Genomic DNA, 14647 nt, shown 5'->3' with positions numbered 1-14647 from the left:
CTAAAGGTCATGACCAGCTCTTACATTCGGTCCCTGGGGTAACACATACTACTACATTACACTGGGCTGGGGAGCATGACTGCAACTCTGTAAAATGTTGCCAGTTTTGCCCTATTCAAAGTTCTTCAACTGTAACCGAAAACCTGTGAAGAAATAGGTGATATATATTGATTCAAATAAGTATCTAATGATAAACAAGTAAGCAGTGAAAGGAATAACATTTATTTCAGACTCTGGCTTTCAAGACTAATGAAAGAGGGTCCATGCCCTGAACGTACTTGATAAATTCCCTTCAATGAAAGTTCGTCTGCTTCTGAGACAATAACTGTGAGAAGTCTTTGACTTCCCCCATGAGACAGGATTTCTGATCAGGATTTACTATGTAATGCTTACATAAACCCAATCCCTCAGGAAATGGCTAGGCTAAGCCATGATCGTTTATCCACTTTGGACAATTCCTGACTTTTAAAGAAAAGAGAAGAAGGAAAAAAAACATGAGAGCACAGTGAGGCACAAGGCACAAGGTACTGGCCTAGCTGTGCGTCTGCATGCACTTCTGTAAACAATGGGCACATGCACCAGCGTATGCTGTGCATGAAAGTTTGACTCATAAGATGAAATGCATGTCTCAATGTGCAGGGGATAGCACCTTCTGCATAAATGTCAACCCACTGCCTGACAGTGCAATGTGACAAATAAAAGATTGATTGAGTATTGCTGACCTCCTTAACTACACGGGTGCATTTACAAGCAGTAACGTTTACTCTCTTTTTTTTTGGAGCAGGAGGTCCACCGAGCTTGATGTTCATCCTACAACCTTTGCAAGAATTCTCTGTATTTCCTGGCCTTTGGTTTTAATCTGCCCTCCCTCTTGCTAGGATTAGTTGCTAGCACTTGCCCCCCCCCCCCCCCCCCCCCCACCCCCCCCTCACTCTCCCCTCCCCCTTAATTCACTCCTTCTCTTTACCACTTACACCAGCATTACAGAGATAGATAGACACAGATTAGCGATGTGTTTATGTTTGACAGCAGAAGCTGGATTAGGTCATTCATGTGGGGCGCAGAAGGAGGTGGAGGAGGAGACACTGGGGGAGCAGCCTTGTGCTTATGAGTAAGAGAAAGCATGGCTGTGTGTGTGTGTGTGTGTGTGTGTGTGTGTGTGTGTGTGTGTGTGTGTGTGTGTGTGTGTGTGTGTGTGTGTGTGAGAGAGAGAGAGAGAGAGTGTGTGAGTGAGAGTGTGCGTGTGTGTGTGTGTGTGTGTGTGTGTGAGAGAGAGAGTGTGTCACTGTATGTGTGTGTGTGAGAGAGAGAGAGTGTGCATGTATGTGTGTGTGTGTGTGTGTGTGTATGTGTGTGAGAGAGAGAGAGTGTATTTGTGTCTGTGTGGGTGAGCATCTGGGCACAACCCACCTCCAACTCCAATGTGAAGCCATCAACCACTTCACCCTGCAAACCAGCAAAGGTTGAGCCTTGACACTGACCGCCATTGTCCAGAGTCTGCAATGTATGTCAGGTTAGGTGAAAATAAGACTTGAATGTTATACAATTAATAAACGACTTGGATGAAAACTGATCTCACTGCCACTGTCTTTATCTTCTCTCAGTTAGTATAGATTTTCAGAGACATTTAGTAGGTCTATACAGGCCAATCTTTTTGTCTCGTGGTTGCTTTTTAAAGCGGTTCTTAAATGTACTGATGATGGAAGAGAGTGTATAGTGACATATACTGTATTCTGCATTCAGTGATATGTTTCACACAAGTTAATATAGGAGTTGACATGAGTTTGTGAACCACAAATTTGGTCATAATTGTCCCCAAAAGATGGATGTTGTTCACTCCAGTGGTATCTAATTACGTTTTTTTTTTATATATATATTTCTATTTCACTGCAAGCATGCATCTATGCAATTATATGAATATGTGTCTCTGACAGACAGACAGACAGACAGACAGACAGACAGACAGACAGACAGAGAGAGACAGGAGCAGGAGTAAGACAGACAGAGAGAGAGAGAGAAAGATTATTAATATAGGAAATGAGACTTAAACCTTTTTGTCAGGTTTCTGGTGAGCTGACCATCTCTTTCACTTCTCCTTTGTGTTTCCAAAAAAGTAGCTCTATGGTGATGGAGTGACAGCAACGCCTGATGCACTCACAATGCCTACAGTAGGCCCACCTCAACTGGATGACTGTTATTTATTGTAACTAAGCATGATGCAATGCCAAAGAGCATCTTACATCTATATTTCCATCAGTCCTAGTATTGGTCCATTGTGCAACAACTCATTTACTCACAGAAAAAAAAGATTTGACAATGATGTTAAAATGTATTCATTTCCATAGACATCTTAAAATGAACTTTGAAATGTTTTGGTGTGTGTGTGTGTGTGTGTGTGTGTGTGTGTGTGTGTGTGTGTGTGTGTGTGTGTGTGTGTGTGATGAGAGTGGCCTGTGTGGATACTACAGTTATCAGTAGTGGTGCTGTTCAGGATTTTAAGCACAGTGAAACGGCTGGAACTAAACCCACTGTATGACAGGGGGTTTTGCACATACAACAATCGTGATTACACATTTCTGACGACAAGCTTCACTGAAATGCTGAATGCAAGAGAAAAAAAAATTATAATAACAAACTATGCCACTTATATTATTTTGTTTGTGCGAGAATATGCTTGGAAATTCAGAAGATGTTCTCCAGTACTTGCTTTATTCCACCTGTTTCGTCTCAGAGAGGTAGAAAGCGATGTTGAATCCACTTTCTCAATCAGTGTGCGCATTACACAAGACATGATAACACATAGACCGCTGCACTGAGCCGCTCTTTAAACTGTCGTTTTCTTTTGTTTTAAACGAAAATGGGTCAAGGTCTTACAATCAGATCTATACCCATACACGCCCGAGTTTGTGTTTGTTCACAGTGCACTGTAATCCAATTTCACGCCATACAAGGAACTCATGGCGATAGAGAAAGTTAAGCAGAATGACTAGGATAAAGACTATGGGAAACATTATTCGATTTTTTTTTATTTCGACGAAAACTTTTATCAGACAATAAGATGGATACGTCGTCTACAATGTTGTGATTGTCTTTATTATACCGCAAAAAAATAATAACGATCAAATATTACCATAATTAGGCAGTTTGTCGTCTTAATAATCAATCACAAAATAAATCAAAACCCAGCAAGTGCAGTAACGAATGACTTGAAACTAAAAATATAAACGGGTATTTGCATGCAATTTGGGTGTCGCTTTCATTCGCAGTTTTAACGAATGCAGTCTGCCAACTGGCTATGCGGACATTAGACCATTTTGGCAAGCAATTGATCAATTAAAAATGAATGCACAAATGCAACACGAATGTTGTGAATTATTCTAAACACTGTCTCAAAATTTTTAATATTTAATATAATATAAAGAACGGAAACACGACATACAAAATCATTCCATAAATGGCCTATTCATTATAGTGGACCGCCATGCAGGCTATTGATTCAACCTTATGAGTGCACTTAAACATAAAATAAGCCTGCGACTGCTCAGCAGCATGGGAGTGATTCGATACTGGGGGGGATGCGATTTGCAACGACATGCATTTCAGCATCGACTGGGTAGCCTATGTGTAAAAACAGCCCTGCAAGGAAAGAAATGTGTATAAAAAGGCAATGGTAAAATTCAAGCACTTTACAGGTAGCCTACTTGTGTGTTCCGGAAAGGTATCTATATGAAATCACGCTGAGATCAGGTTATAATACCTGTGTGGTCCAGGTAGCAATATCTGTGTGATATCACGCAGTGAAAGAGATACACCACCTGTGCACTCCGTTAAATTACTTAGCCTATGAGGTCACCTGACGGGCAGAGGTGACTACCTGTGCACCGCCGAAACGCAAGCTATCTTACTGAAAGCAGGGCGCTGGATGTGGCTCCATGTCTGGCAGTCATGGGTCAGTTGATGCCACAAAACCATGTTTGCCCCCTGTCGTCCTTGTGTTGGGAAGAACCGTGGCAAGCATATCTTGACCAAATCTTTCAAAATATACATTTAACTTAAAACCTTTCTGTTAAAGACAACGCGTGATCTGGATGTCTAGAATATGGCTAGATTTGCCAAAAGACACTCTCACGTTAATGCTTCTCAATTATCCCTCCGCGTGAAGATAGGTGGCGTGTGTTGCAGGGTCTTGCGCCTCTGTATCACAGGGAATAAAGAGAGCGAAAAAATGTCATTAGAGGAGGCGTAATACGTCAGTGCGTCCTCAGGTCTGTTCCGTGAAGTGGCTGGAAGAGATCAGTCCAAACCTGCCCATCAGGAATAACGGTCCCTCGTCAAGCTAATTCCAAGGCATACACGTTTTACAGTTTTAAGAATCCTCATCGCTTCATAACATTCTCGGCTTATTTTCCCTCCATCTGTCAGTTGGGAAGATTACATTAACAGAAAAAAACGGGTAGGTGTACTTACTCATTTCTTCTTAACTATGTGTAAGTGGCATTTCGGCGACCATTAAAAAAGTTCTCGATGCGATGGTACAGGTAAAAAAAAGTTGAACAGACTTTCACCTGTGCGCAGGTATAGACAGGAGTGCGATGCGCCGTTGGAAATGTACCTGAGCCTAGTTGTCGCCCATGATGATTTTATTCATGTATCATCAGGCTATGCGTCAAGTTTGATGGTGGGTTATTACGAGGTGTCTTGCTGGAACGATCGTTCCCATGCCTCTGAAGCCTAAATGCTCTCCGTCGCTATTCCATCGCCTGTCGTTTTATCAGAACATAGAATTAGTTAACTTTCTCAATTAAAGCAGAAGTTCTGATGTATTTCAGTGATGCCAGAGGTAAAACAATAAAATATCCTCTGCAGAGGCTTGGTCGAGATGAAAATGCTGCCGGTAATTTCTTCGTATGAATGATTAAAAAAAAGCATCCAGTTTTGTTAAGCAACATCCAATGGTGACAGTTTCAAATCAGAATCACTTCTGATAGCTCTGTGGAGACGTTGAGACGTTGCAGCATATACACGTATCCGCGAGACCTTTGGCTTATTTATTTGTTCGCTTGTCATGGCTCGTTTCCCATTCTGACAAAACAGAAGTGGAGACACAGTGTTCTTTAAATCTTTGCAGTTTCAGGTTTGGTGTACACTCTGACATAATTTAGCAGGGTATAACCTATTCGACTGCCTAGGATAGTGCATAAACAAAAAAATTCAAAATAATGCATAGGTCTAGATAAACTACTGGACGTGTATAACTTACTCTCTTCGGGGTAACAATTACAAAGGGCACTCCGATTAAATTATTAAATACTTTTCACGTCATTAAACTACTACTATAGGAAGGAGAGCCTATGCTGTATTCCTATTTGTCAATTAGAGTGGGGCAAGGGAGGGGTGGGGGGCAAGAGATGATAACAGTTGCCTCAAAAGAAGTTATCAGAACTGTTGCTGAAGTTATTTGTGAAAAAAAGGTTGGAGGATTGCACATTCGCTGTTTTGTGAGACCTACAATTAAATCATTTCGAGTGAGTACACAAAGAGATGAGGCACTTTCGACCTGAGCATTATACGCTACAACAGTAAAACTTTTAGTGAAGAACACTCGCCTAGTTTTCTTGCTTAGTTGTTCACAAACTGCAAAAGTTGTACAGGGTGATTCCCAATATAAGCAACCTATGTTTTGTTGCCTTATAACGAGCCCGATCTTGAGTTAAGCTATCATCCCGTACTGGGACTGGTATCAGAGGTGTTGATGTTGGTGTATGAGTGTCCGTCCCCCTACGCTTGCTGCTCAATGCACAGCCGCTCTGTCCGAGCAGACACTTCAAAGACACAGGCGACGTACGACGGACGTGCTTCCTCCCTCGCTTTAACCTCTCCAAAGTCGGACTCCAAAACGAGAACTTTTAAGTTAGATTTGACCATCCTCATAAAACGGAATCTATCTGATCTGAGTGGACATTTGTTGCCGTTTTGTTTGGTTGTTAGATCCTACCGGAGCCTGCGTGCTGCGCTGTCTGGAGGAGCGGTGCCCATGCGGACTGCTTGCCATCTGACCCGCTCTTATCAATGAAGCAGGAGAGCATGGCGGAGGGGCCCCGGTGTAAGAGGCGAAAACAAGCCAACCCAAGAAGAAAGAACGGTAAGTAACGGCAATATGTTGATTAAATGTGATAATTTAGCTTACTGGAAGGGTAATGACACTGTCTACACAAAGAGTCGCGTCCCCTGTCTTCCAACACTGCGTTAAGAGTTGACATCAAAAAAGTGGAAAGATGTGATCCAAAGTACAACGCTAAAGTTAATTTGGACTCTTGAGACTTTTAAACATGTTAAAATGTTGATGTTTGTAACAGACATTGTTCAAAAACGTGTTCACTGAGCTTGGGAAAAGTTCTGAAAGAAAGCCTGCTAAGTGCGGTGTTCGAGGTAGCACAAGGGCTGGAATAACGGTCCCAGATAGTGTTATTATCTTCTAGGCAAGGAAGGAAACCGTTATGTGAGCGATTGTGTGTTTGGATTGCAAACGTTTTCACTGTCATGTAATACCCCTGGAATCTTTCACACCGTTTTTTACAGTAGCAGTGTTTACTAAAATGCATTTTGCTATTTGTATAGCCTGACCAGTTCAATCGTCAATTGTATGACCCCTGAACAACTTAGACTTTGCGAGGGTTATGGCTCTATGAAGAGTGTCTCTATTCTCTTTTTCGGAATATTTCTTCATAGTTCTCGTTTATTGTGACTCATTCAATCAAGTTGGGATTGATTATAGGGAGGCTGCTAGCGTGTATTGTTGTTAGCTCAATGGCATGTTGCATCATAATAACTCCGAATATTATAAACATTTCTATTTTGCGTAATTATAATACCCGGATTATGATGTGCACAATGTATGCTTTTATCTGCATTATTCTATTACATTGAATTTTTTTTACGTTGTACAATATATGTTTTTGTTTATGAAACCATAGATTTTCGGCACTAAACAGGGGCCTATTTCATTGAGCAGTGGGTGGCTATTAAATGCAGATAGTGACGGTTTGATTTAGAGTGGCTTCGTTTACAGATTTATAGCTCGTCTGCTACGCTCATGGTCCCCATATGCTTACACAAAGTTTATATTATGTTTGCTATATTAATAGTTGCATTTTCAATTTGGTACCGACTTTTCTGCTATGCCTGACCCCGATTCTTTATTAACGTATTGATTCAATAAAATCAATCATTGTCTGTTAGAGATCGTGTGACAAAAAGGGGCAGATTGTGTCTTTACAGCTTTTAGTATTATTATTGTAAGAATTAAGAATCAAAAGTGTAAAAACACCCTTAGAGGTATGTTTTGATATATGGGTCCACAAAGGATTAGTCCATTTTAGATCAGTGTTGCTTTGGAAACAAAACAAGTAGGCTACAGCGAGATGAGTTCTCTTTTTACAACCATTTGGAAGGTTTCGAAGAAACGTCTATTCTCACTTTACTTTTATTTAAAGTCTGTTGTCATTTACGACAAAATACAGGGATTACCAAAATGCCGATGATAAATCCAACCTGCTATAACATGCAGTAGGCCAGAGAGTTATGAGTGAGACTACTCCGGGGAAGAGTGATGTGGCGAAGTTGTTCTCAGAGCAGTAGCCTATCATTTCGGGCCTACTGTCCCTCGGATCTACAGCATTTTTAGCTCATGTTCAACCTCGACACATTCAAATTAAGCCCATGAATGTCTTAAATATTTGCTCTCTAACAGTTTTCATACTAATGTATTAATTTGGCTGAAGCCACCTGCGAACTGATTATAATTTTCTGTTTCTTTTTTTCGCTTTCAGCAATCTGGTTTATGATGGATGAGCCCTAAACTAGTGACATCTTGTTGTTGTCAAGGATAGTTCGGTTGAAAAACTGATAGCGGAATATATTGTTAGTCCGTTGCATCGTTTGTGAAATTATTTTACTGTTGCAATTAAGTATACACATCTGTTTTTCCAGGTGACAAATCGACTGTAAAATGAGTTAGTAATAGTATAATATCAGAGGTGTAACCCCCAACATAAGCATCCCTCTCCCCACACCACCACCACACCTCACTCCCAAAAGTCCCCCTTGCCAGATCCGCAAGATCCGCCCCTCCTTTCCAGAGCCCGATGGGAGGTCACATTAGGCCCTGTGTGTAACTCGATATGCGCAAAGCTGCACGGTTGTGTTGTGGTTCTCAGTTACCCCCCTCCCTTCACCCTGCACGCACACACACCACCGCCATAAGAGCGGTGCGTCACATCCAGCTGTGCGGGGTAGCTTGGCCTAGTACGCGGGCGCAGCTGTCAGAAACGCTCGGCTGACTTTGCCAAACACTCCAAGTCAAAATGGCTCGAGTTTTGCTACTTTGTATTCGCGACGGTCTGTTTTAATGGTGAGGTTATTCTTTGTGTTCAGAAGATTTCCCAAATATCTCTTCTTAAAATGAGATGGCAAGATTTTATTATTTTATCAGTCATAGCTCAATTGATTTTGTTTATAAATTAAGTTTTGTTTTGTTACTGTGATAGGATTGCTGAAAAGCATTTCGTCCACACCAACATCTCTTACTTTTTCTGTTAAAGGAACATTGTGTGCTGTTTACTTGGAACTATTTGCAAGAGGTTACCAGGTTCACGAGTGCCTGTAGACAATGGGATGTCATTGGAGTGTGTCTCATTGACATGCTCGTATCGTCAGCGGTACCAGGGTGTCCAGTGCGCCATTTCTGTCACATTTCTCACAAAGGTGCCATTGTACCCAGCTGCTGAGGATCTTACCTTTCATAAGACTCTTTTCGCCTCCCCTGAAAAATGGTGCATGTCTATGTATCTCATATAGTTTAATTTCATTTAAATTTAAATTTAGCAGATGAAGTCAGCTACTGACAGCTTGTTAGGTTGTTGCCATTTTCACAGCAGCGGAAATCTATTTACCCATCGGTACACGCAAGTGTGTGTGCATGCTTGCATGCTTACACACACGTACACACACACACACACACACACACACACACACACACACACACACACACACACACACACACACACACACACACACACACACACACACACACACACAAAGCCAAACTGGTTCTCCTTTGGTATGATCTTCACTTTCGCTCACATCAGTGCTGACCTGAATGCCTTTCATATCTGCTGCTCCGCTGTGCCTCACTCACTCACTCACTCACCCCATCCCTCCCATCCCTCCTCTGTCTCTATCTCTTCTTCCCTCCCTCCCTCCCTCACTCTCTCCCTCCTCCGCCACACACCCTCTCAGTAAACACCCCCCGAGGGCAGAACAAAGAAAAGGAGCTCCTCTCCTCCTTCTTAATCACAATTCAGCCCTTTCACTGCCGCCAGGCCGCTCTCTCTGGCTTTCAGCATCCCAAAGCCGGAGATGAAAAGAGGGAGAGAGAGCAAGAGAGAAAGAAACAGTGAGAGAGAGAGAGAGAGAGAGAGAGAGGGAGAGAAAATGGGAAGGAGAAGGAGAGACTAAGAGTGTGAGGGAGAAAGGAGCAGGGAAAAAATGATTATGTTGAGGAGGAAAAGAAGTTGCAGAGAAACACAGATCGGGAGAGTGAGCAACAGATAGATTGATAGAAAGAGAGAGAGAGCAAGAGAGAGAGAGAGAGAGAGAGAGAGAGAGAGAGAGAGAGAGTGACATAACGTTTTTGCTAGGCTGCTTCTGGTTACGCACCTCCCTATGCATAAACCCCTGGCCCAAACAGAGGACCAGGCTCTCTCCTAATGGAGAGATAGGGTTACTGGATGCCATTCCTGAACTGCGAGCAGCTGAGTAAGAGTGGGTGTGTGTTTGTATGCATGTATGCGATTATATGTGGGTTTGGTGGGACTGCTGCTCAAATAGCTAGAGAATCTGAAAGAAGACAGAGAACAAATTGAGAGAGAGGCCGCAAGAGCGAGCGAGTGAGAGAGAGGGAGAGAGAGAGAGAGAGAGAGAGAGAGAGAGGGAGAGAGATGAGCAACAGATTGTTTGATGGACTGAAAAGAAATTTCACAAGTGCCTGGGAGTAGTTTGATTCCATTCTGAGGGGCATGGAATATTTGGTGGCAGGTGTAACTTGCTGTTTGCGGCCATGTCAGCTCCCTAGCTCTCATGGCATTTAGCGGCATAAGGGGTCGGCAGCACACACCGCCGTGATAACGCCCTGTATCAGTCGGTGTTTTAAAGATTACATAAACAATGTAGTCGACAACGTAGAAATAACTAAGAGGACACTCTCCCACGGACTTTCAGTCACAATGTGTGTGTTTTTTCCCTGAGGTTGTTCATGTGTCACTTTTGCTCAGTGCGTTTAGTGTGAAAACACGACAACAGCAGATCGTCTGGGGTGGAAAGCCTGCGCCTTTGTCTTGACTGACGAGACAAACCTCATTGTGTGCGATTCCCCTCTCCTTTCTCCCGCACTTCAATAGGTCAGGGATCTGAAATGCAAATCTATAAAGTCAGACTAAGAGAAAAAGAGGGGACAGAAAGCGAGAAAGGGAGAAAGAGAGGGAAAGAGAGAGAGAGAGAGAGAGGAGGATGCCGTTTTCAAATGTGCCATGTGATATGAATGCCAAATGTTTTTTGTTCACCCCCACCCCACCTCACCACACACACACACCCAGAACTTTTTTTTTTTGTCAAGAAAAGAAGATTATCCATACACCTTCATTCAACCCCTCCCCTCTCAGCTAGCCCAAGCTGTGCAGGATTTAGGCCGATTTACTTCAGCAAACACCTATGGACATTGGGAGGGGACCAGCTTTGCTTGGGAAGAGGGGGCCCTTTGTCTGGTGGGGTGCAGCAGGGCCTAATGCTTCACAAGGCGGACGCATTATTACATTAAGCTGTGTGCCGGTGGCCCAGGGAGCCTGGTTAAAGCTGTGCAATCTGCTATCTGAGGGGAGCAATAGAGTTGTCTTGGGTATATCGCACTCCCAACATATGAGCATGGACTGTAATGTCAACACTCGATAGAGCAGGATCTGGCCGGTTAGTGTCATCACAGTGGACCCACTCAAGCCAGCATGCAAAACGAGCACAGGCGGGTCAAAAGTGTAAAACTGTACATTTTTCTAAAGAGAGAGAAAAAAAAAGAGATTTATTTATTTTCAATGTGGCGTGTATGTTTTCTCCGCAGTTGTGAAGCCTGTTGAGAAACGGCTGGTGAGCTGCTGGCCTGATGAAACAACCCTGTCAACTTTGGTGGATGGGAAGGCATCAGGCCACAGGGGGAACGCCGTGTTTTTATTTGGAGTTAAGCTACATGAATCCCATCCCCCTTTTCTCTCTCTCCCTCCCTCCCTCCCTCCCTGCCTATCTCTCTCCCTTCCCTTCCCTACCTCCGCACCCCCGCCCCCCGACCCTGTCCAACACTAGTGCTGTGAGCTTTATCCTGCCCGCCCGCCCGTCCCCCCCAACATCTGTCATTGTGGAGAGGGACTGGGGGAATGCCACCCGGGGCTCTGTGAGTCCTGTGTCACTTGTGACTAACCGGGCATTTCACTATAGTAGTGTTTCACTCAGGAGAACAACTCCTACAGTAGATGTAAATGTCAGACTAGTGTATGTGTGGAGAGACTGGTTAACATCCCTCAAACAAACACACACACAAACACACACACACACATACCCACAGACGCATTCTACATGTCAGAGAGAGGCTCAGACAGTGCTTCATGTTTTAGTTTTAGCCAGAGGTACAGTAGCTCTGTGGTGACATGCTGCCTATATGTCTCTCTCTCTCTGTGTGTGTGTGTGTGTGTTTTTTCCCCTTTCTGTGTGTGTGTGTGTGTCAAGGTGACTGACATGGCTCACGGTACATTTCTCTGTCCCTCGTTGTCTATCTGTCTCGTGCTCTCACTGTCTAAGCATGCGCACATTTTCTTCATGAGCGAGCTCAGAGTAGCGGCGTGACATTTTGTGGCGCCGCATCGCCGTTAGCCTAAACAGCGAGGATTTACCAAGGTCAATAATGAGGTATGTCACTGGAGGCTGTAGAAACAACAGTGCCAGTGATAATGAATAGGACTAAGGTTCAGCTTTGCCATCAGGACACTGGAGGGGAGGGGAGGGGAGGGGAGGGGGGGGGGGGATCAGAGCACAGCATTGCAGAGCAGGGGAATGCCTTGCTAAGGGAGACTGTCATTTTTGGAAAACAGACAGTGCTTTTGGATTGGTGTGTGTGTGTGTGTGTGTGTGTGTGTGTGTGTGTGTGTGTGTGTGTGTGTGTGTCGGGGTGGGGTTATGAGGTGATACACACAGGTTGTTAGTTTTGCATGGTATGCACATTTGTCATAATTGGTCATTGGGAATACATCCTGTGTGTGTGCGTGTGTGTGTGTGTGTGTGTGTGTGTGTGTGTGTGTGTGTGTGTGTGTCTGTGTCTGTGTGTCTGTGTGTGTTTGTGAGGCATTTGTAATTTTTACCCTCTTATCCTGGCCGAAATCAACGGCACAGCTTTGAGCCAGGCAAATGTTTTCACCGGCACACATGTAACCACACAGATACACTTGCACACACACTTGCACACACACACACAAACACACACACGCACGTACGCACACACACACACACACACACACTCACTCACTCACTCACTCACATGGATATGCCAGTTTGATTAGTGCATCACCTCCGGCAAGGTCACAGACACATGGAACAATCAATAACGGATCGGTGGATTAAGGTGTCATGACATCTGTGGGTCCAGACCTCCTGTGTATGGGTGACTGCCTCCTAAAGCCAACCCTGTTGACAACACTCCTGTCAGATGCCCTGTTCTCTTACCCCAGCCTCCCCCTGGTCTGTTTCTGATTTCCCCTACCTCTGACACTAGTTACCTGGGCCTAGAGGTTTTGGCCCCCCTGAACACAATATAAGGGAAACATTCACTTTGTCCCCTCACTTGATGTGAAGGCAGATAAAGACCTGATAGACCGTGTTAAGGTAATTTGAGCCAGATTGCTTGTAGAGATTAGAGAGAGTGCAAGGACTCCTCTCTTACATGGAGGTATGGAGCTATTTGACTGGATGCATTCTTAAGCGAACACTTGCACTCGCTGGAGGAGGAGGCGCCGGCTTAGGATTGTAATTGTATTTGGCATATTATTGAAACATTCACTTAACCTGAAACCTGTTTAAGAGCAGAAGTGAATTGGAAGGGACTGGCACTTCAGTCGGGAGGAACAAAAAAAGGCACAGTTGAGAGCCGAGCCGAGCCGAGCAGTGAGGAGGAGAGGAAACAAAGAGCGAGCTTATATGCGTTGAAGAGGCGACAATGTGGCACCCTACATAGGTGAAGCGGACACAGGAGGCCATTATGAGCTGGGTATTGTTCCAGGCACTGTCCCAAGCAAATGCCACACACAAGAGCCTCAGGTGAAGAATGTGGCTGGAGGATTAGTCACCGCGACAGAATTCCATCCTGTCACTCCCTTTTGTCAGTGACAAGACTGTCCTGGTCAGCTTGCCATGGCCTGGAATGCTATCCTGTATGCATGTTTTGGTTGGAGAGCATTCTTTACTCAAAGGAACGCACACACACACACACACACACACACAACCCATTTATTTATTTTTGTGCTTCTGCTACCTCATTTGGCGATGAAAAAAAAAAGAAACAGCACTCCCGAGGATGCAACAGTAGGGGTTCCAGCCAGGGATCACAGAGCTGCTACGTCTCTGGTCGTAGGTCCCAGCAATTAAAATAATGAGCTTTTTCTCCCTCTACTCCGCGGAAGCCAGGTCTGAGTGCAGTGCTGACTCGCCGACTTCCGACTCTGATAACTCCAGGGCCCACAGCCCCAGCAAGCGAGGCATGCCTTGCTCCTTATCAGGGAGGATGTCCTGTTCTCTTTACATTCCTGGGCTAAATGATCCTCTTCCTCCGCGTGAGACCCCTGTACTCAAGAGCGCACTGGAGCCGACGCTCCCTTCAAAGTTAGCCCACACAGAAACAGAGCTGTGGCCACTGAGCTGATGGAGCTGTTAGACCTGGGGCTCATTGAAACTCTGTGGATTTATTTCTCCCTGATGTCCTAACCTATTTGGAAGATATAGTATTCACTAGTGGGGTGGGGGTTGGGTGGGGTTTCTCTAATTCAAATACACCAAATGTATTTCCACATTTGTTGCTAAATACCATAGTTTTTACAACAAAACAGTCAACGAGTGCATATGTAGATCCTATCGGCAGTGCACAGAACATACGGTGTGCAGTCGAAGCAAGTGAGCTTGTCTTGTTTTACAGACCATTGGTTTAACTGTGGTCGTGGGTACAGATACAGCAACCGTCACCCTCCTACACCACTTGCAGTCAAGTGGAAGGTGTTTGCCCACAGGCAGGAAAAGGAAATCTGGAGAGCCATGTGTGCCGCCCATCCAGATGGCACGTCGGCTCAGGCCTACCTTTCAGGCGGGCAAATCACAGGTCTTAATGCTATCGCTTTTCAAATTTTACAATGGGGCCAGGGTTATAATTACCAGTGGCGGCTCATTTGCGAGGGCCCACCGTAAAGAAGTGTTCCTTAGCAATTAAAGCTAATGAAATATTCATGTGTGGCACTGGCCCCTCCATCCAGGCAAATGAGTAAGCCACACTTAATGTCCCTCCCTCCCT

At 44.4% G+C, this 14647-nt stretch overlaps 1 protein-coding gene across 3 annotated transcripts in view; it reads left to right on the top strand.

Moving 5' to 3' along the window:
- Positions 1-4271: 4271 nt before the first annotated feature.
- Positions 4272-14647, top strand: part of zeb2a (zinc finger E-box binding homeobox 2a) — a 50154-nt gene continuing 39778 nt past the window's right edge. For 2 of the 3 annotated variants that reach the window (XM_012828428.3, XM_031584600.2), the window contains exons 1-2: positions 4479-5525; positions 5989-6142. In XM_012828428.3, the coding sequence (XP_012683882.2) occupies positions 5352-5525; positions 5989-6142 (328 nt within the window). In that variant the 5' untranslated portion in view covers positions 4479-5351. Of the gene's footprint in view, positions 4454-4478; positions 5526-5988; positions 6143-14647 lie in introns of those variants that run through there. The other variant, XM_012828421.3, reaches the window with a different exon arrangement.

This window comes from Clupea harengus, chromosome 2 (assembly GCF_900700415.2).
Source record: "Clupea harengus chromosome 2, Ch_v2.0.2, whole genome shotgun sequence".
NCBI lineage: Eukaryota > Metazoa > Chordata > Actinopteri > Clupeiformes > Clupeidae > Clupea > Clupea harengus.
Note: the sequence above shows the minus strand (reverse complement) of the source record. Positions and strands in the feature narration are given on the sequence as shown.